Consider the following 19,945-nt stretch of genomic DNA (forward strand, 5'->3'; position numbering starts at 1 on the left):
CATGGAAAACGGACGTTAAGCCGAGAATGATGATGATGATGATGACAGTATACAATTAAATGCAGTATATACTAAAATTTGAATACTATGTTTAAAATGTAAGAAAATCAACCAATTCCCATCATTCTGAATTGATGAGGTTATCATTTTTTAATGTAATGGTATTGGCTGATCTTGGGGAGTTTTTTCTTCAGTATCAAACCTTCAGTAATTGTAAAATGGCTCTTTCCTAACTTATTAGACAAAAAAGGTGACTGGTATTCTTATTAGCAGTAAATACAGGCCATTTTTTAGAATTTGTCCAGAGAGGTTTTTCTTTTACAACTCGTAATTTGGATGATGTTCAATGTGCACAGGTGTTGTGTCATCATAACTAAAGCATAAAGCTCTTAGGTAGTACTAAAGGTGGTAGTAGTAGGACTCTATATAGCAATGTACGCAACCATAAAAAAAGAAAACATAGAGAATTGAACCTCCCACAAAGTTGTTTTTGTTTTACTTATAATTGCAAACAATAATAGGTTTCAATCAATGTTACATAAAATTTACAATGAGAAGAGATTTTACAATACATCTGAACTTAACTCCACTTTAGATTTTATTTTTTTTGTTTTTAAGCAAAATTACACATTTTTTGCAATCATTTGAAAAATAATAACTTCCAAGATGTAACTTCTACAGTCAAAAAAGCTAATACATGGTAACAATTTGGTCATTGGGTTGCAAGGTCTATTCCTTAGACTGAGACTGTTCACTGTAAATTATTAGAAAAATATTATATACTCATTTGGGCACAGCTGTAAACAGTATTTTGGCAGCTCTGCATAAGTCCACAAGTTCTCATCTTGGGCACGTTTAAAAGTTGTTGGCCATGTTTTGTGATAAATAGCTTATTTGATATATATACCTGCTGCATCTATATAATAATACGGAGCTTGTCTGTGACTTTTGCAAAGTGGATAAAATTTCTTTGATGAAGTCTATAAAACATTGCCTATGAATTTGTTCTGTAAATTAGCAAACTTTGACGTTAGAGCAGTATTGACGTCAAAGGAAAGTATATTAAGATTAGTGAAGCCATTGCATTGCACTTTTAAATTTAAGGCTAAATAACTTGGAAACGGGTGGAAATAACTGACGTCATCTCCTGCATGGTTAACTAGGGACTACCTGGGAACAAATTGGGCAAGTTTCCCAAACCTGGGTCCCCAAATCCGTTTCAGAATGAACTGTTTGTCAAAAGTACTTGAACCTATACATTTTCTTGATCAGCGTTTTAAGATCTATGCGATGAAGGCAACACATTTTCAAAAAAATTTTTTTGAGTTTTGAGCCAGATTATTAAACCCTATATCTCCTTAGAGGCGTTTGTCAAAAACATTTGATCCTATACATTACTTTGATCAGGATAGCATGTTCTGTGCATGCTTTAATTGCCTATCTTGTGATAGGTGAAGGTATCTAAAGAATATTGTGATATATGTTCAAAACTTTAGCGTCCTTTTATCACATCAATATAGCTATCTTTGGATAACTTAAGCTATCTAAGATAAATCTAATAATGAGGTAAAATTATTTCATAGAAGTGGATTTCTGAATTCTTTAAAGTTTTCCAGGATTATGTTGCTGGTCTTTGAATTAAATAATCAGAATTATTCTTGTCTTTCCTATAAAAACTTGCTTTAACAAGTTTGCTACCTGTCAAAAGTAGATGGAACGGTGTTTGGACTAAGAAACTGAACTATTTACATTACACAATCCAAGAAATTCAAAACAAAACAAAATAGGCTAACTAATAAAAAATCGGTAACCGTAAAATCAGAAATCAGCGGACCTATTTTATGAACAGGCTTAAAGTCGCACAACTCACGCCGGTATTGGTCAAATTTTTGCATTCACTATCATCTTATGTCATTCCCCTTAAACATTGCAACGAAGAAAAAAATGGATGACACACACCACCAGTGGCAAACGGCTAAGTAAATGTAAATTAGTTTGTAATCTTTTATATGGACCTTAACATGGCTTTTGTATCTAAGAAATACTTAGTTATGTGTTTTTGTAATTTTAAGACACTTTAACATCCGAATAAAGTTTTTTTTATATTATATATAAATATTTAGCTAGGTACTGTACATTTTCAGAGTTTTTTAAAAATATGATTCAGTACACACTGCTGGACTAAACAACTTCAACTATTCTAGAGTCTAATGACAACTACTCATGACTAAAATCAATTTATGTCTTTCTCTGTTAGCTATGTATAATTAGGTAGCCATATATATAAAGAGGGTGCCGATAAGCTGCAAACGGCCGCATATATAAGGGCGAGTTCGGGCAACTTTTCGAATTAAATTGGCGGTTGTCTCCCGGAAACCGACCGCACTTTCCCCGAACTCGCTCAGAACATTCCCGAAATGCAATTCCTTGTAAATATACCATGCGGACGATAGTTGGAAGAAGGTGCCTGAAGATAAAGGAGTTATAAAGTTTTTTTTAATAAGTTATTCATCAAGTAAATCTTATTTTAAACTATCAAAAACAGTTCTTTTAGGAACTTCGCTACCACATAGTAAGTTTATTTTAATTTTTATAGTTTTTTGAATCATTAGTGTCTGTTTTGCTTTTCTTCTTCGGGCTTGTTCGGGTCTATTCGGGGGTTTTCGGGCAAATACTTGATTTTTTTTTAAAACGTCGAACTCGCCCGAAAATGCCCGCACTTTTTACGGAGTATGCGGCTTATCGGCACCCTCGTTATATATATACATTAGAGAAAGCCTACTGCAACACCAGGCTTTGTGATGATTGTGTCATTATTGACCACTTTGTCACTTGCTGAGTCTTAAAATTTAATTACCGCTAAATTATAAAATAAACCCTTCCCACCAAAAAATGGCTTTATGGCTGAATGTGATCTTCAATTAATCATTTTTTATTCCTAAAATGTTTAACCAGCCACATCAAACTGTGGAGCCTTAAAGACAGGGTTGCCTTCCATACTAATTTTTCCATGCACAATGTTGTTTAAACGTTTGAAGAGGCATGTTATTGTGTTGATATTATGACTGGCAAGATGTGTTATAAGGAAAAGAGTACATTTTTCATTTTTGTGCTCCATTTTGCTGCCGTTTTTATAATAATGAATACATTAAATATGTAAACAGAAAACATGGCGGTCCTTCTGCAAGTGTGGCAAAGAAAAAATGTGGCAAAAGGAGTATGGAAGGCACCCCTACGTAAACTAACCAATATTAATAAGCTAAAAGTTGTTATAAAAATATTTTTAATGATGTATGTAATGTCATTTTCTTTCATTTTTTGTTGTGTTCATATGTAACATTTTACCATTTCCACAGACCTTTTTCAAAATGGTATATGCAGTTTAAACCTGTTATGTTTGGCATATAGTATAGATTGTGTTTTTGGGTTACAATTCCAAAATCACAGCTTTTTACAGCCAACTTTATTTGAGGAACTTAACATTTTTTTCTTTGATATGTTTTAAATTCAAAAACTCATCATTATTCTTTTAAATTGGTGAAATCTAGCTACTTGTAAATTTGGTTTATATAAATAAGTTACTGAGATTTCAACCTTGACCTTCAGCTTTACCTCCTGTTGTAGATATGAGTGTGGAACTCCAGGTCACAAAACAAATAAGATAAATGTGTAATACATTCAAATTAAAACTGTTAGATAATTTAGCACAAAGTCCACTTGCTTACAATCTTGATAATACTTAACGTACTAAAAACTGCAACATTTTGCTAAAAAAATAGTGGCAAAAGGAAAATACTTAAAAAAATTTTTTTAATCTCATTTTTATTGAGAAATGCTGTAAAATGTATTTTTTCACATATATTTATTTATATATGTATTTGGTAGCCGTACAGTTTCTGTGTGCATTGCTAATCTTATTTCTATCTCTTCTGAGACTTCTCAGAGCTACAGAATAAAAACGTGTTTTAGAATGTAGAATGCTTTTTTAGCAAACATGTTAGATCTTGAGCACGAGGAATTTTTTTTTTAATTATATAAAAAAATTCAGAAACTATGTTGACTTTCTGTCAGATCCCATTGTAATTATATTAGAAGCAACGTGATTATCTGGGTGGTGTATATATGTTGTCATATTTTTTTTAAAAATATATTATGGTATATACACTTCCTATTTGTCACAGTTTTCTTTAAAATATATAAGTTTAATTCTTATATATATTCTTTTATTAGAGATTGTTTTTTTGTTTAATGTTTTTCTTGTTCGTGTATCTCTCAGTATTGGGAGTGATAACATTTATTTGTACAATTTATGTTTATTGAATTTTTATTGTTTTTTTTTTTGTTTTTTGTCTGTGTTTGCGTGTGTGTGTGTTTTTTAAATATGTTAAATGTTATGTGTGATCATGACTGGTTGCCACTCAGCATTGGTTTTGGTTGGCTCTACTTTATTGCTCTGCTACTTCACTTATACTCGACCACCTGATGTCGTATGACAGCTTCATTTATCCCAACTCCCCTGGATGTTGTGGGGCAGAAAGATGCATAGCAAGAACATGATACTCAACTTCTTACAAGAAAGTTTTTATAGACTAATCATTGTCTAATTCTTTCCAAATTAGATAGCCAGAGAGAATTGATTGAAAGTTGAAGACTGAGGAAATTACAGACACAGAAACACACAATCATTTAACAAAATCTTTTCCTTTATTTCTCTCTGCCTGTGATAAAATAAAATTGCATCTTATTGAGTAATAGAGATAATAGCTTGTTTCATTAACAATGGCTTTACTTGGTGATGACTGCTACTTCTTCTTCAATGCTGGATGTTCCAAGGTAAATAATGAATACTATTTTTTTTACAAGTTACACAAAACATTTTAAATATTAAATTTTTAAGTACCCAAAACAGGGACCACATTAATCTGCAAATCAAAGAAGAGAAAATATTAAGCTTGCAAGTTTCATTTAGTTTATTGTTTTGGTTTTTATAGGGAAACCAGTGTGTATATCGTCATCAGCCAGCTGCAAAAAATACAGAAATGGCATGTCCTGATTGGTTAAAAGGAAACTGTGTTAACAAAACTTGTTCGTTACGTCATATGGTGTTCGACAATCACAGCAATGTCCAATGCCATTGGGACATGACACCTAATGGTTGTTTAAATACACATTGTTCTTTTGCCCACATAAACAAAACCAATCATGGAAAACTAACTGCAGCTATTGCTCCATCGTTAGATCCTGTTATCGTCCCTTCAAGTGAAAAAACAGTTTTAGCCAATGTAAATGCAGCACACAATGAAATTGTTGTGTCTGCTTCATCTGCTCTTCCACAGCCACTAAATAATATTAGTCATACATCACTAACGTCCAATAATATTATACAGCAACAGCAATTCCGTCCTGTTATTCTTGGTGCACCCCAGCATATTCGGGTAAGGTTAAAAGGTTTTTTTTTAAGCTTTATTCTTAGATTTCAGCATTTTCTACCCTGATTAATGATTGCAAATGCAGTATTAATGGACAAAATAAAATACTTTGTGTAATCTAAAAAGTATGGATTGACAGTATTATATTATAATATCTAAAGCTGATGGATGAATTTTTTTATTGTCAGATCTTTTCATGGAGTTGATATGTATTGCATTTTGTACAAAAAGTACTTAAAACTTTTTCCATCAAGCGAATAAAAAATTATATCAAAATCCGAGTTTTGATTTTTTTTTTATTCACAGTCGGCTAACGAAAATCTTTTTGAGGCCAACCAGATCATCATTGTAAACCTTATTTTCACTAAAAAATGTGCTTAATGTTGCTATCTTTAATAAGATGCTAGTGTAATATTGCAGATATACTTTATTTCTTTTGATAGTAAAAAATACAATAAGAGATTTTGTGTTTATCTTCCATTATTATCATTTTAGGTTCCACATATGGTTGTAGGACCAAGAGCTCAAATAAGACATGTTTTGGGTGTTTCCAATCCTCAGGTTGTCATGCCAGCTCAATTAACTGTTGCTCATCAGACCCACCATGCGTCAATACTTGGTATGTATGAAGTGTTCAAAATCATGTTCAAAGTCATAGGTTCAACCTGTTTGGTTTGGGTATACTAGTAACTATTTCCAGATTCCATACAAATCACAATATTAGTATTATATTTTTTATGCAGGTCCACCACCGAGTTTTCCAAAAAATGGTATGTAGACAATTTACCTTTTTTTGTTTTTTTTTAATCACAACTCTTACTCTAAATAATAATTTACTTGAAATTTTTGTTTGATGTATTTAGAGCATTTCTCAGAGCAAGTAAGACTGTTTAAGAAAATGTTGGCTAAGAAAAATATTAGTAAGTATGCAAAGTTATAAACTGCCCCTGTTGTTGTGTAAGTCATATTGCAATCATGCATTAACCCTGGTGAGGGAGTAGCGTTTTACCTAGAAAGTTGCTGTTCATTGTTAGTCAAGTGGGCATAAATATTACCATTTTCATATTGCATGTCAACAAAAATCTATGCTTTTCCAGAATGCAAGGCTGATTTTGAATCTAAAATCTCCTTTTATCATATCAGGTGTCCTCAGCATATGAGTGTGCCACTATATATACCTCTGCCTCCAGAGGGTTGTTATAGGTGTTTGTTTAATATTTTTAGATGGAAACGATGGTCAAAAAAATCAATATCATTGTAAGTAAAAAAAAAAGAATTTAAAATGTTATATATACATAGGCAAGAAAAGAAACTTATAAAACTTTTTTTTAATTACAGAATATTTTGAAATTTCCACTTTGTCATTCTCATTCATCATCTTCCTATTTCCATAAATAATGTTTATTATTTTGTTGTTAGCTGACGATGATGATGGCTACACGAGAAAACATAAGCACAAAGACAGGCAGAGAAATAAAAAGGAAAAGCGAAGCAAATCAAAAAGCCGTAAAAAATCGAAAGATGGATTCAGCAAAGGGGATGAAGGTATTTGAGCTTTTAAAGGTACTGTCCGATTAAAAATCAACTAAAATTTTGACAAAAAATTCTTATTTGGAACTAATTTCTATAAAATAATTAAATAATTATTTGTTTTCTTTCCTAACACCAACTGAACAATATCTCATTCATGTTTACAAAAAAGCATGCGGTCTCTCGCTTCGATTGTTTATATGGATGGCGGATGATAGGCACTAAAGCGAGGCTGAAATAATATGTCGCGTGTGACGTATTTACCTGGAGCGTGCCGAACTGACCAAAATAGATAAAACGTGGGCCAGGGCTGATATTTTATTATATGTTTAAAAATTATGGTAATTTTACCCCCTGAATTGTGAAAGACCGCTTTTTATGAATTATTCATATGGAATTAAAAAATCGAAGGCGAGAGATGTGTCTAGACCTTAAGGTAAACACACACTGTGCTAATTCTGTACGAACCTAAGTAAGAAGCTTTCGCTAATAAAACTTGAAGTTCAATATGACTTTAGCCTTAGGGTTGCATAGTTGTTTCAGCTACTCTAAAGACAACCAATCAATAATTAAAAATTAGTTTCCTCTTCACTAGATGTCCCGCCACAGAGAGATTAGACTCAGATCGCACATTCAGTAAGGTTGAGAGGCAGAATAATGTCGTGGTGCGCTGTTGTGAATTCCACTAACAACAGTCGAAAAAAACAGGATAAAATTTTTTTTTCGCTGCTCAAGGATCCAAAAAAAAATCTTCCGTATAAGGAAAAACCAAAAGTCAGAGAAATATCTGAACGGAGGAAAGAAAAGGATGTTAAGGAGGTGAGTGGGGGCTGGTAACTAGGTGGTCGTTCGAAACTCTCTGTCATGGAGTGCACCAAAGATGTTCACAGCGTACTCTTCAATAAAACCACCGCTCGGAATTCTTCGTGTTCCGTAATACATTTTTTATCTGAAAAATATTACAATATTACTCAATCACACTCGCATCTAAGAATTACTCATGAAGGAGTAGAAACTTTTATACCATGTAATTGAAAATATTTAATAGAGTCCAGTCTTTTTCAGGAGAGGCGTGCGATCGCACGCGCACGCCCTGGCACACGCCTAAATCGTTTCAGGCGTGTGATTAATCGCACGCCTGAAAAATAAATATTGAGTTTTCAAAATCAACCTATAAAATCCATTTTGTAGCGTGCGATGTAGCGTGCGATGGCAGCCCTCGAAATAATTTTTGGACAGTCGTCAGACAAAACGTCCGATAGATTTCCGTATTGGTCGGACACTTTTAGATCTCAGAAATTATTGAATAGTCCTGGTCCTTTTAATCCACGAGCAAGCCTATTCATAGCCAACCTGACCATCCTAGCTAATTCACCGACTCCTGACTTAGTTAAAAGAACTACGTAGACATAAATCTCTTTTGCCTGGCCCCTTCGTCGTTGGTAACCAGGTCTTACACAAGAAATCCAGCCATGCGGTTCTTAACTAATGCGGAGGTGAACGGCGACGGAGCACGGATGAAGCAAGTCTGCAAAACTGCACTTACAGGCGGAATAGACATTTTATCATAGATTTAATTGTAGATAATTTCTTCCTTTGACAAAATAATTGGAAACCATAGCAGGTCCGAATTTAATGGATTTTTATGCCTGTAAAACCGAAACCCACGGGCGGTATAAATTTTTTTCTGTAAAAATTTTGTTAAAGTGTAGCTGAACTTTTTGAATGAATTTTGAAGTTTTATTTAAGCCACGTGAATGAAGATTTTTTTTAATTTGAAAACAAAGCATATTTTTGCCTATTTGCTTGTGAAAAATAAACAATAAATATAAAAATGACAGTATAGTCATGCATACTATTTCGGACATGTAGAAAAGGAAGTTAAGATTGAGAGAGTCGCTATACCAGTAGACGCTCGATCATCGTGTTTGGGGTTCACGATTTAAAACGTCCCCCACTTTTCTACCGCAAAATGAATGCGCAACAAAAATAACCTCGGAGCCCGTATCGCAGGCGTAACATTCTTTGCACGTGCGTTTTACATCGCACGCGTTACTTGATTTACACGTGCGAATCATCGCACACCTACTCAAATATTCCTGAAAAAGACTGAGAGTCTGTCTCGTGACAGCAAAAACATTCTACACTTCAGAGGGCATCCTCTCACATTTAGGAGTAGGAGCAACAAGGTTTCCAATGTTATGTTCGTCTACGTCTTGAAAAGTCGGAACTAGCTCATCATTCGCTGTTCTTTCCGGCTCGAATTGAAATCCTAGAACCTGCGAATAATTTTCATTCATTGCTATCATCATGAAGAACTTTTTTAAACAAAGGAAAAAAAATATAAATAAACATTTAGTCGTTCGATGCGCAAGTCGAGGGTGTTCGCCTAATAAGAAGCCAGGTAACTACGTCACAAGCAAAAATGTGCTGAATAATGAATTGACCCAGTCCTTTTGCCGCGTTCGAAAGTTCGTGAAGATGGTAGGCTAGTGCAGCAAGATCAAAACAAACAAACGATGGTGCTAAGTATTGGATAAATCTTTGTTGTTTAAGAGTGCAATCTTCGTTATTTTTGATACTTAATAAAACAAAAGAAAAGATATTGTTTTTTAATCGGACAGTACCTTTAAACTTACTTTTTTTTTGTTTCGCACTAGCCGAATGATTCAATTTAATAAAGTTAAAATATCAAACGATTGATTTGGTGTTCGACACGTTCTTTGCTCGAATAGAAAGAGGGAAGTCGTGTAAGAGTTTAGCAGAGAGATCTATTCTTGCTTTTTTATGGTATGAATTGGCTGGATTTTTAACTTTTCCACACTGGAAAAGAATGTTGTACTACAAAACCACCAGTTTAAATCCACCACTTCTGTAATATCAAGTAACAACTCCAGTAAAAATTTGGTATTTTATGCACGGCTTATGAACGATTAAAATTTAAGTCAGCCCGTTGATTATTTTTGCAAAACAGTGTAATATTTAAAATTGTTTTCTTCGCTAAAGTAAAATTATTATACTATTCTATACAAGAACATACAAAAGTGTACAATAAAAACACACGCACCTTTTCGTAAGTAAAAACTCTTTCATCGTCAGGTTAAATGTATGGTGTCCTCAACGGAAACTAAACATTGATATATGATGATATGTTCTTTTAGAAATCCTCTATGGAGATTACAAGGATGTGCTTATTGACAAGAGGTCTAAGAAGTCTGACCGCTACCCTTCTAGCGATTCCGACGTCACTGTGAAGAGTTATGATGAAATCTTACGCGAGAAAGCTTTAAGAGAACTGATGATTAAAAGAAAGGAGAAATTTAACGAAGAATTCGAAGATATATTACATGAAAAAGTATCCAGTAAAACAAAAAGGACTAGAAAACAGAGTAAAAGTGATGACGAGAGTTCCAATAGTAGACAAAAAGAAGGTTCAAAAAAGAAAAAAATTGATAAAACCGACAAAGTAATTCCTGAAAATGAAGTTTTCAGTAAAGAAGATGCTTTGGAGCTTGGACTTGATGCATCTCCTATCAGAGAAAACCTTCCTTCGTTGTCAAACGAAAATGATCTTGAAAAAATTCCTAGAAAAAGCTCTACAAAGAAGAAAAACACGGATGAAAAAACAAAAGAAACTTTAAAAAACAGAATTGATGAAAAAGTCGTCGAAGAGAAAGTAGAGGATGCTAATGCTGTCCTCGTTTTTCCCGATGAAACCGTAGATATTAATTTTTCGGTTGATGATGACGACGATTTAGCATTAGAATTAAATCAAGCTGAAAAGGATACAAAGAAAATGCCTTCTAAATCGAAAAAAACAGTTTCAAGTATTGTGAACGTTTCCAAGAGTAGTCAAAGAGCTCCGTCACCTCCTAGCCGAAGCAGGAGTAACCAGAAAGCGCCTCCTTCTCTTGACCAGAGCAGGAATAGAAAGAAGTCACCGGAAAGAAAAAATCTTGATGAAATATCGACTGCGTCCAAGCGTAAAGTAATAAAATTAAAAGGCTTGGTGGAGACAAATGACGAAAAGCCTAGCAAAGATAAAGTTCCTTCTCAACCAATTGTGATCTCTTCACCACCCAAAAGCAAAGATGTTAAGATCAAAACGTTTGAGGAAATCATGGCTGAAAAGAGGAGGAGAAAGTTTGGAAATAAAAACGAGGTAGTGGTAGTTTCAGACGACAGTGAGAATACTAAACCTGCATTTCAGGCTGCAAATGTGAAGACGAATGTAAAGAACGATAAGGTGGAAAGCAAAAAACTTAGTCTTACAACCAAGCGCGTAAAACTGAGACGAGCAAGTACTGAGGAGGAGAAAGTAGCAAAACGAAAATCAGTAAAGTTGTACCAGCCTCCATCTAAATCAGGTTTGTTTAAGCAAAAAGTTATTAAAGTCCTCTAAATTCCTGTTTTTAGTCAAATTGTAAAATTTTTATAATTTTTTTAAATAATTTTATGTAGATGGCACTGACGAGAAATCGATAACTTCTGAACCAACTGTGGCAGAGCCGGCGGCACCGGGCGGACGAAGGAAAATAATACGAGTGAGTGCATACCATTTTGTCTTTTTTTTACCAGTAAAAATCTTCAGCTTTTATAAAGAATAAGAACTCGTGAAATCTAATGTTTATTCAATTGTTTTTTTTCCTGCAGCTTCGAAAGCCCTCGGTTGAATCTCTCGATAACAAAACAACCGCTCCAACTACGTCACAAGTTTTATCTTTCCAAGATATAATACGCGCCAAACGGTTGCGTGAAAAACAACAAAACGAAGAGAAGGGCAAGCAACCTGAGTCAGTTCCCGAGAAAAAGACATTTATCAAACGCAAACAAGAACTGAAACGTCTCCCTGCAACGAAAACTCTAAATCTCAAAACTTCAAAAGATACAACGAGGGAGTTACCATTAGTCGAAAAAAGCGTCGAAGGTGACTCCCTTACTTGCTCCCCGCATAAAATTGCAACTGAGAAACAAGTTTCAGCCCCGAGTGCTCATTCTGATGTTTCTCCGTTACACGAAGTTCCAGAGAAAAAACGACGTTCTATATCTTTTAACGAGGACCAGCTTTTGAGAGGTTCAGAACCTTCCACACCAGTAGACAGCAGCGAGGTTTTTACTAAGTTGTCGTCTCCAGTAAGCGTTGTGCCGAGACTAAGTATGTCACCTCAAGCAAAACCTCAAGATGAAACTACCACGACTAATGTGGTTTCAACGTCTGCTGTTTCTCATCAAACGGCTTCTAAGAGTCAACCTGTGCTAACTGAAACAGAGAATACAAATGAAAATTACAATCTAGAAACTGCGCAATCCACACCTTCTCCTTCATCTATAGAAGATATTAAAGAAGCCTTGTAAGTGACACAGAATTTTACACCATACTTTTTAATGTTAAATGTGATTCAGAAATTTTTAACTTTTACAACATGTACGAATATTCCAAGCCGAATGATTTTAAGCATTTTGATTATCTGAATATTTTTTTTAATCAACGGTGGAATTTCCACTTTCATTGGCACAGTATTTCCGCCGGCCAATTAGAATTTCCTCGGGGAATATTCTGAATAGCGGTTTAACAGTTTTTCGAAGTTTTTGAATGTTGCAAAAGTTTCTTTCGTATGTAGGGATGAGGAGAAGCGTAAACGGGAAAAAGACCTTCTTTCCGACGACGAATTCGAGAAAGAAATTAACGATCTTTGTTCCGATGACGACGAAGATTATGGAGATATCGACGAGGACGACCTCATGATGGAGTTAGAACAAATGATCGACAGTTGATTTATTCTATATTAGAACTTTTGTAATTATTCAAATTTAATTCTTTTACTTCTTGTATGGTAAAACAATATAGTTACTTTTTATTTCTATGTGTACAATATTATTATGAGCCTCAAGTGTGCTTCTTGTTTTCAGCAAGTCGTCGTTATTTATAAACTTGATTTTTTTTATATCCCGAGTAAAAAAGCGTGAATGTGACTACTCTATCTCATAGCTTGTTTCACAACCGCAATATTATAGTTCGGTTATTAATTTTGTACATTTGTGACTAAAATACGAAAAAGCAAACTTTAAATTTCGTTTTAATGTAAAAAATCTGACAAGGTTCTTGAGAACCCTCTCGTTTGCTTTTTGTTTGGAGATGTCAACAAATATCCATAAGAGTTCCATTACTTTGGGTCAACATCTTTGCACGTGTATTTTCTAGTTTTGTGGAGAATTACCAACAAATGACAGATAATGCCACAGATTATATTGGAATTTAAACTTTTTTGGAGACCAGTTATGAAACAGGATGGATGGGTGTAGTGTTTGTACCAGGGTTGAGACACGGTTTCGAAGGGAGGAGGGGTAATAAGCAAGCCTGGCCCACTATTGTTGCACGGGTAAAAAACCTCAAATACACTTGATACGCACCATTATATTATATTTTCATCAATCGATACCGGTATTTCTTGTTAACTGAATATGTTTGAAAATAGGAAAAAATAGCTTTTTTCCCTGTCAAGCTCTCGAGAAGAAACACGGTAAATTCTTAAGTAAGTGCGGATGGAACTCATAATATAACATAAATCAAGAATTATATACTCTGAGCACATGGTATGCACAAAATGTTATGAGACTTCCCTGGATGATTTTGGTTAGTGCCATATTTCATAAAAAAATAACTAAACGAGCTGGGAACGAAGATGATGGTTACTACCCGTCATGCACGCCTTTCAGTGTTCTTCGATTCGCAGAAGGCCATAATGGTGGATTGGCGGTACTTCCAACGCAGACTATGTTTTGCAGTGATTCTCGTGCGAAATGTTAATTTTACAAAGATGCAGGTTATATAATAGGGAAATTTACTGTATTTTTATTTTTCGTTAAATGTGTTCATCTCGAATGTTACTGTTTTTAGTATCTATTCGCTACATAGTCTAGAGAGCTAGCAGGCCAGGCAACTGGCCACATATGCAAGAATGACAAATATTTCATTGGTGCCACAAAAAGAAGTGGCCAGATTGCTAATGATTTTTTGGAAAAACTTCTTTTGTGTGCATGTATTACTGAATAATAGTTTGACGATCTTACAAGGAATACATGCTGTCTTCCATGGGGCAATTTTTTATTCGGTTCTGTATATATATTTCATGTTTGGGATGGAAAAGTCTTGGAAAAATTGCTCTTCTAGGAAATCCTTAGCTAGCTTCACATTACAGCTTTATGTGAAAAGGGACCTTATTTTTTTAGAATAAAAAATTGATTTAAAAATTGTGGTATTGAGTTAAACTCATGGAAAAGCCATCTTCACCAGTGCCATTGACTGCAATTCCAGTAAGAGTAGCAATATCTGATGACGAAAAGGAAACTCTAACTAAAGAAGATGTTCTAACAAAGTATGTTTTAATGCCATATTATTAACATTGGGTGTGTCTGCTGCTTAATGAATTAAATAACACTTTACATTTTAGATTCAAAGATCTTGAGAGTTATTTAAATCATGTGGAAGATCAAGGTAGACAATTTGCTATTTAATACAAATTGATTGCAAAATTGGCTCTTTTGATAGTGTGAATTATGCTCTATTATTTCTATTATTATTTCTATTATTTCTTTTAAACACATAATTTGTATTATGAGATATATTTTAGGAGACTCTAAAAGTTTAGATGAAAAATTAAAATTGCAACAGCAAGAAGCAACACGAAGAGAAAATGTTCTTGTAATGAGATTAGCAACGAAGGAGCAGGAAATGCAAGAGCTGGTGGTGAGTAATCTAAGTTGAAAATGAATCATTTTTATAGTCAGCAATAAAATAATTGTTACTTCATCTTATTTTAGACGCAAATACAAGAGTTAAAACAAGCGCAAACTCCATCAACAACGCAATTACAAACAATGTTATTAGATCCTGCGGTAAACTTACTATTCGAAAAGATGATAACAGAATTGACTGAAACTAAGGACAGACTTGACCAAGCACAAAGCGATTTAAATGCTTGGAAGTTCACACCTGACAGGTAAATTAAGCAATGGTTTGAAGTGACATTCCAATGAAAAGACTGTATTATTGCTTGTTGGCAAGAACAGTCGCTGATTGATCAACAAAATATATCAAAGACTCACTTAGACAATAAATAATAGACTAGAATTTTTTCTAGACAACGAGAACTGTGGACTGTTGTAGTTATAAACAATAAACTTAATGTTTTGTTGAGGCATATCTCTTAACTCATCGTTAATGAGAGCCTCCTATGAAACAATGTCTGCTTTGCTCGTCTATAGTGAAGTCTTGATTGGTCATAGTATTCGATTGCAGGTAAATTGCAATTACCCCTGTGCCTTGGAACCTTATCTGATGAAAAGATTTTTCCTTTTTTTTTTCTTCTACTGCAAGATATTTGTGCTGTTTTTGTTTGTTTTTTAAAGGAAATTAGCCTAAAGGGTATATCTTTATATTTTTTATTCTAGAAATTAAGACAGGGTTGCCACTCAATCCCAATAAAAAAATAAGAACCTTATAATTCATTTTCTTCTTGATCAATGTACCAATTATTTTTCAAATTTATCTTGGTACTTTGTTATAAAGCCATAAAAATTGTGTTACTCCAGTGGCATCCCTGTTGTTTAGATGTTTTTATGTGTTTTTAAACATACTTTATGCAGAGAAATTTTTCCTGCAGAAGTCGTTTTTCCTGCAGAAGTCGTTCCAGTCAAAGTACTTAGAAATGTTCTGAAATGCTGATTTTACACAAATGTTTATTTTTACACAAATTTGTGTCAAAAAGAAAGGGAAACATGATTTGGAGTTTTGATGGTGATGGTTTGAGTTGTGTTTCAACACATAAGTTCTGGCTTCATAGCAAGAAAAGTAAGGTTCATTCAAAAATATATAAAAGTTATGCTTCTGAAGACATCAGACGAAAAGAGTACACAATATGTCATAGGTTACGATGTACAAGGTTTGGCTTCATATGTTCTGCTACCAAGAAGCAAATAAATTTTCAACATTATAATCAAGCCTACGAAAGGTCTTACATGTTACAAAGTTTACTTGTAAAAACAATATTCAAGAAATCAGCATCGATAGCTTCAGGCTGATTTAGAAATGTTGTTACATGCATATGCAAAAAAAGATTAATCTCACAAATATTAGTAGTGGTTTCATGTTAAACCTTAAGTTTTAAAAGATTATTGAGCAGAAAAGGAAAATTTGGTTTCAAAGAGATTACATCTTAAAAGTAACAGTGAAGCTATATTATCTATACAGTTTTAAATTCACATTTATTTGCGTGAAGTACAATAAGATGGAAATACAAGAATCAGTTTGGCATTTATATATAATGACAATTAAATGTTGACGTGGATCGCCAAGGTTAAATCGTTAGATTTTGGAAGGATTATATTAAAAGTAGTCCATGAAGATAGAAGTTGCAAAGGCATTGCATGAGGATAAAAGATACAATCCAAAAGAACACATTTTCAAACATGTTGCACAAAAACAGAAGATGATTTCAAAAAGCATTTGTTCCAAGAGTACCAAGTAAAGATCTACAGAAAACAGATGACGTTTCAAAAAAATCAAGCAAACTAACCATATTGCACGATTTCAAAGTGATTGCTTTTTAAAAGTAAAAGATGTTTTTAAAAGTAAAAGATGTTTTTATCATAATTATGAAGTATAAAAAATGTTGCTGTGTTCAGAATTCACCTTTTTTAGCATACAAAATTTATTTTAATGTCCCGGTAAACAGATGTGTTTTAAGCACATACGGATGTATATCAACCGTGTTTAAGGTTGAGCAAGAAAAAGGAAAGTTTTAATACGTGACCTAAATCTACGATGTGAATTTAAAACGAGAATAATATGATTTACAATACAGTCTATTCACAATTAAAGTTACATGATTACGTGAATACCTAATAATTTTTGTTTAATATCAACCTTACTACATGTGCTAGCATCAAGTGAATGTTAACGATGTTTTATTGATGGGATGAAAGATTGTTCAAATGTTTATACCCATGGAAGACCCAATGGTCCTGCAGTTACTACATTCTAATACTGGAAATGGTGCAAGTTTGAAATTGTTACTTTACTTCTTAAGTAAGGCAACTTTTTGTGGGAAGAAGGTTTATAAATAAGAGGCCCAAAATTAAATTTATTTGTGGGACAAATTTTTGCAATTAAAAGGTTTTTTGTGGAAAACGTGGAACTTATTTTCAATATTAGAAGCTCTAATATTTGCTGTGGCTATTTTTTTAAAAAAAATTATAAAGTATTTTTAATATCTTCAAGGGAAATGACAAAGATGAAAGTATACACTGAAAGACTGTTTTTTGTCTTGTTTGTTTAGTTGATTACTTATAAGTCAGTTTAACTTAATTTATTTTTGAAATTCCATAGCTTTAGAAAAAATTTGATTTGATTTGTGAAGTGCTATTTTCGTGTACTTAATTACGTGAATAGGGCCTAAATTTGCAAAATAAGTTCTGTATAGATTTCTTCCCATGAAAATGTCTTTCCTTACAGCAATGTTGATATAAAGCACTAGCTGCATGCATTGGTTGCAAAAGTGTGAACGATGTACCAAGAATGTTGATGGTGAAAATCTTACCATTGTATCAATATATAATACTAAAAAACAATGTGAAAAAAAAAAATTGTTTGTTTTTTCATCTAAGTTGTTTAAGCGGCTTAACCCTTATTTTAATTTTTTCCCCTACGTCGCTAAATAAGTGGTAAATGATGTGAGTGTATGTTTTACCTTTTAGTGTCACCGGGAAAAAACTGATGGCAAAGTGTCGAAAATTGATTCTAGAAAATCAAGAGCTGGGTAAGCAGTTATCACAAGGTAGAATAGCACAGCTGGAAGCAGAACTTGCTTTACAGAAAAAGTATAGCGAAGAACTCAAAGGTAGTCAAGATGGTAAGGGATTTACTGACATGGTTAAACCTGCATGCAGCAGCCATCTACGGGAAACTGGAAGTTTGTACAAGTGTAAATCTTGGGGAATTGGGAAAATTTATGTTGAGGTTTTTTGCTCCAGAGTGTCTAGTGTGTGTAGGTTTTGACTGTGTTTTTTGCGTATAACTTGGCTGATATTTTGCTTGTTCTTTAATTTATTTGGAAATAATTGTGACCATATATGAGCTCATGCTAGGTTTGCATATCCTTTGGATAAATTTGTCTGATGTACAACCCTGACTCAGTGATGATTACCTGTGTGCATGGAAACTGATCTGGTTTGTTTACTCGCTTTATTTCAGAAATGAACGAATTCGTTATACAATTAGACGAAGAAGTCGAGGGTATGCAGGCGACAATATGTACGTTACAACAACAGTTGAAAGACACTAACCAAAATGTAACTAGGCTAGAAGAAGAAAACCAAAGACTTCTCGAACGTTTAAACGAGCGTTCATCAAAGACTACTAACTCCAACGGAGAAGAAACTTTAAAACAAGAAACTCTGTATAACCATTCATCTTCCGAACATCAGATAGGAGATTTACAATGTAATGACTTTCATGAAGCCAAGAACCATTCAGAAACTCATCAACACTTGTCGACAGTGAAGGTTAAAGAGGAGCTAATGGATGTTGACGAAAAAATATCGGACTTGCAAAATAAAGAACCTGTTGAAAGAACTATAGAACTTCAGGACGCCAACCAGACGAGAAATCAAGTCCTGGTAATCCGCGGAACCGAAGATAACAAAAGAGACGTTGATTCGAAAGTAAATCAGTATGTTAGTCCTACGAAGACTGCACCGAAGACTTCTTTTTCTATAACAGATCTCTTGTCGAATCCAAAAGACTCAGTAAAGACAGAAACAGGTATGTCCGCGGAGGTATCGAAACACGAGAAAAACGGGGAAAACGGAACGCTGAATGGGGAGATCGATGACGCAGCTATTTAGAGGCTTACATGTGTTCAACAGTTATGTATTCGTCGCTTTAGTTTGCCGTACCCTAAAAAGCTTTTCATCCAATTGCATTGAATGCACTACACTCTTCTTCTTTTTCGGAGATCTCATGCATTTGCTTTAGAAAGTCTTTCTGTTAACAGAGTTTGAAGTTTTCTTCAGGTGCACAATCCTCCGTGTTTGATTCCAAGCTTTTAAAGTTGTTTTATGTTATTAATGTTTTGTATGAAAACGGTTTATATCTTTCACTTGGTGAAACTATGTCCTCGAAAATGTAATTTCTTCTCTAGATTTCGTCTTCCTGTTCGTATTTTTTATCATTTACCATTACGTATGTACATATTATTGTCGCAAAGAAACGAAGCCTATCTATACGATTCTTGTCAAATCTTTTGTAACCATGACTGGCGAAACTTTTGAAAGAGAATTTTTCGCGAATTTAATGCATTTCCTTAAAGTTTTAAATGTAGCATCTGAAAAAAATTCTCATTCTGAAACATTTCTTTTTAAACTTTGAGAAATGCGAAAGTAACACAAGCCACAGTTTTCAGTACAACATTTTGACCAAGAAATGTGTTGATCGAAAAAACGGTTTTTTTTTCAATATTCCGCAAAATTTGAATTCCTCTTAATAAGAAAAATCATATTTTTTACACTGCGACGCAACGCTTATCGTCTAATGGTAACCCTCCAAGTTGAAATATAGTCACGCGCACCAACTTCGTCCTCAGGGCATCATGTATCTTTTTTGGCATTGGGACAGCGATACGAACATGAATAGATACACGATGTTCTTAGGACAGGGTTGAACGATCACGCGCTTATTGAAGGCTTCTTTTTGAGTTACATGATAGCGCTTGTATCAATGAAGCAAACACTAATTAAGAACTGGTAACCAATTGAAACTTTAAGGGTCCTTCTTTGGAGTTCTTGGTCTTTCTGTAGAGTCCTCTGTTTTCTGACATGCCCTTTAGAACTTCGGTTGAATCTGTCTATATTTTCTGCAAGAGCGGGATTATTTAAAGTTGAGTAAATCATTCTTCAGTAAAAAGCAAACAAAAATTTCGTCCCTTTTT

At 33.9% G+C, this 19,945-nt stretch overlaps 2 protein-coding genes across 3 annotated transcripts; both read left to right on the forward strand.

Annotated features, from left to right (window-relative positions):
- The first annotated feature begins 1,870 nt into the window (after positions 1-1,870).
- On the forward strand, positions 1,871-13,029 carry LOC130645574 (zinc finger CCCH domain-containing protein 11A-like). 2 transcript variants are annotated; one of them, XM_057451605.1, is made up of 12 exons: positions 1,871-1,985; positions 4,620-4,833; positions 4,992-5,435; positions 5,925-6,048; positions 6,173-6,199; positions 6,293-6,349; positions 6,654-6,686; positions 6,849-6,974; positions 10,121-11,326; positions 11,421-11,503; positions 11,613-12,310; positions 12,581-13,029. In XM_057451605.1, exons 2-12 carry the CDS (start codon positions 4,780-4,782, stop codon positions 12,732-12,734), a joined length of 3,006 nt encoding a protein of 1,001 aa, XP_057307588.1. In that variant the 5' UTR covers positions 1,871-1,985; positions 4,620-4,779; the 3' UTR covers positions 12,735-13,029. The 2 variants fall into 2 exon arrangements, with proteins under 2 accessions (XP_057307588.1, XP_057307587.1); XM_057451604.1 differs by lacking the exon at positions 1,871-1,985 and having other exon boundaries at positions 2,576-4,833.
- A 1,160-nt stretch (positions 13,030-14,189) lies between these two features.
- LOC130645576 (pre-mRNA-splicing regulator WTAP-like) lies at positions 14,190-19,243 on the forward strand. The gene is made up of 6 exons (XM_057451611.1): positions 14,190-14,335; positions 14,411-14,454; positions 14,591-14,706; positions 14,781-14,959; positions 17,715-17,869; positions 18,211-19,243. The coding sequence occupies exons 1-6, from the start codon at positions 14,232-14,234 to the stop codon at positions 18,861-18,863; spliced, it is 1,251 nt and encodes a 416-aa protein (XP_057307594.1). The 5' UTR covers positions 14,190-14,231; the 3' UTR covers positions 18,864-19,243.
- The last annotated feature ends 702 nt before the right edge of the window (positions 19,244-19,945 follow it).

Source organism: Hydractinia symbiolongicarpus, chromosome 5 (genome assembly GCF_029227915.1).
Source record: "Hydractinia symbiolongicarpus strain clone_291-10 chromosome 5, HSymV2.1, whole genome shotgun sequence".
Taxonomy (NCBI): Eukaryota; Metazoa; Cnidaria; class Hydrozoa; order Anthoathecata; family Hydractiniidae; genus Hydractinia; species Hydractinia symbiolongicarpus.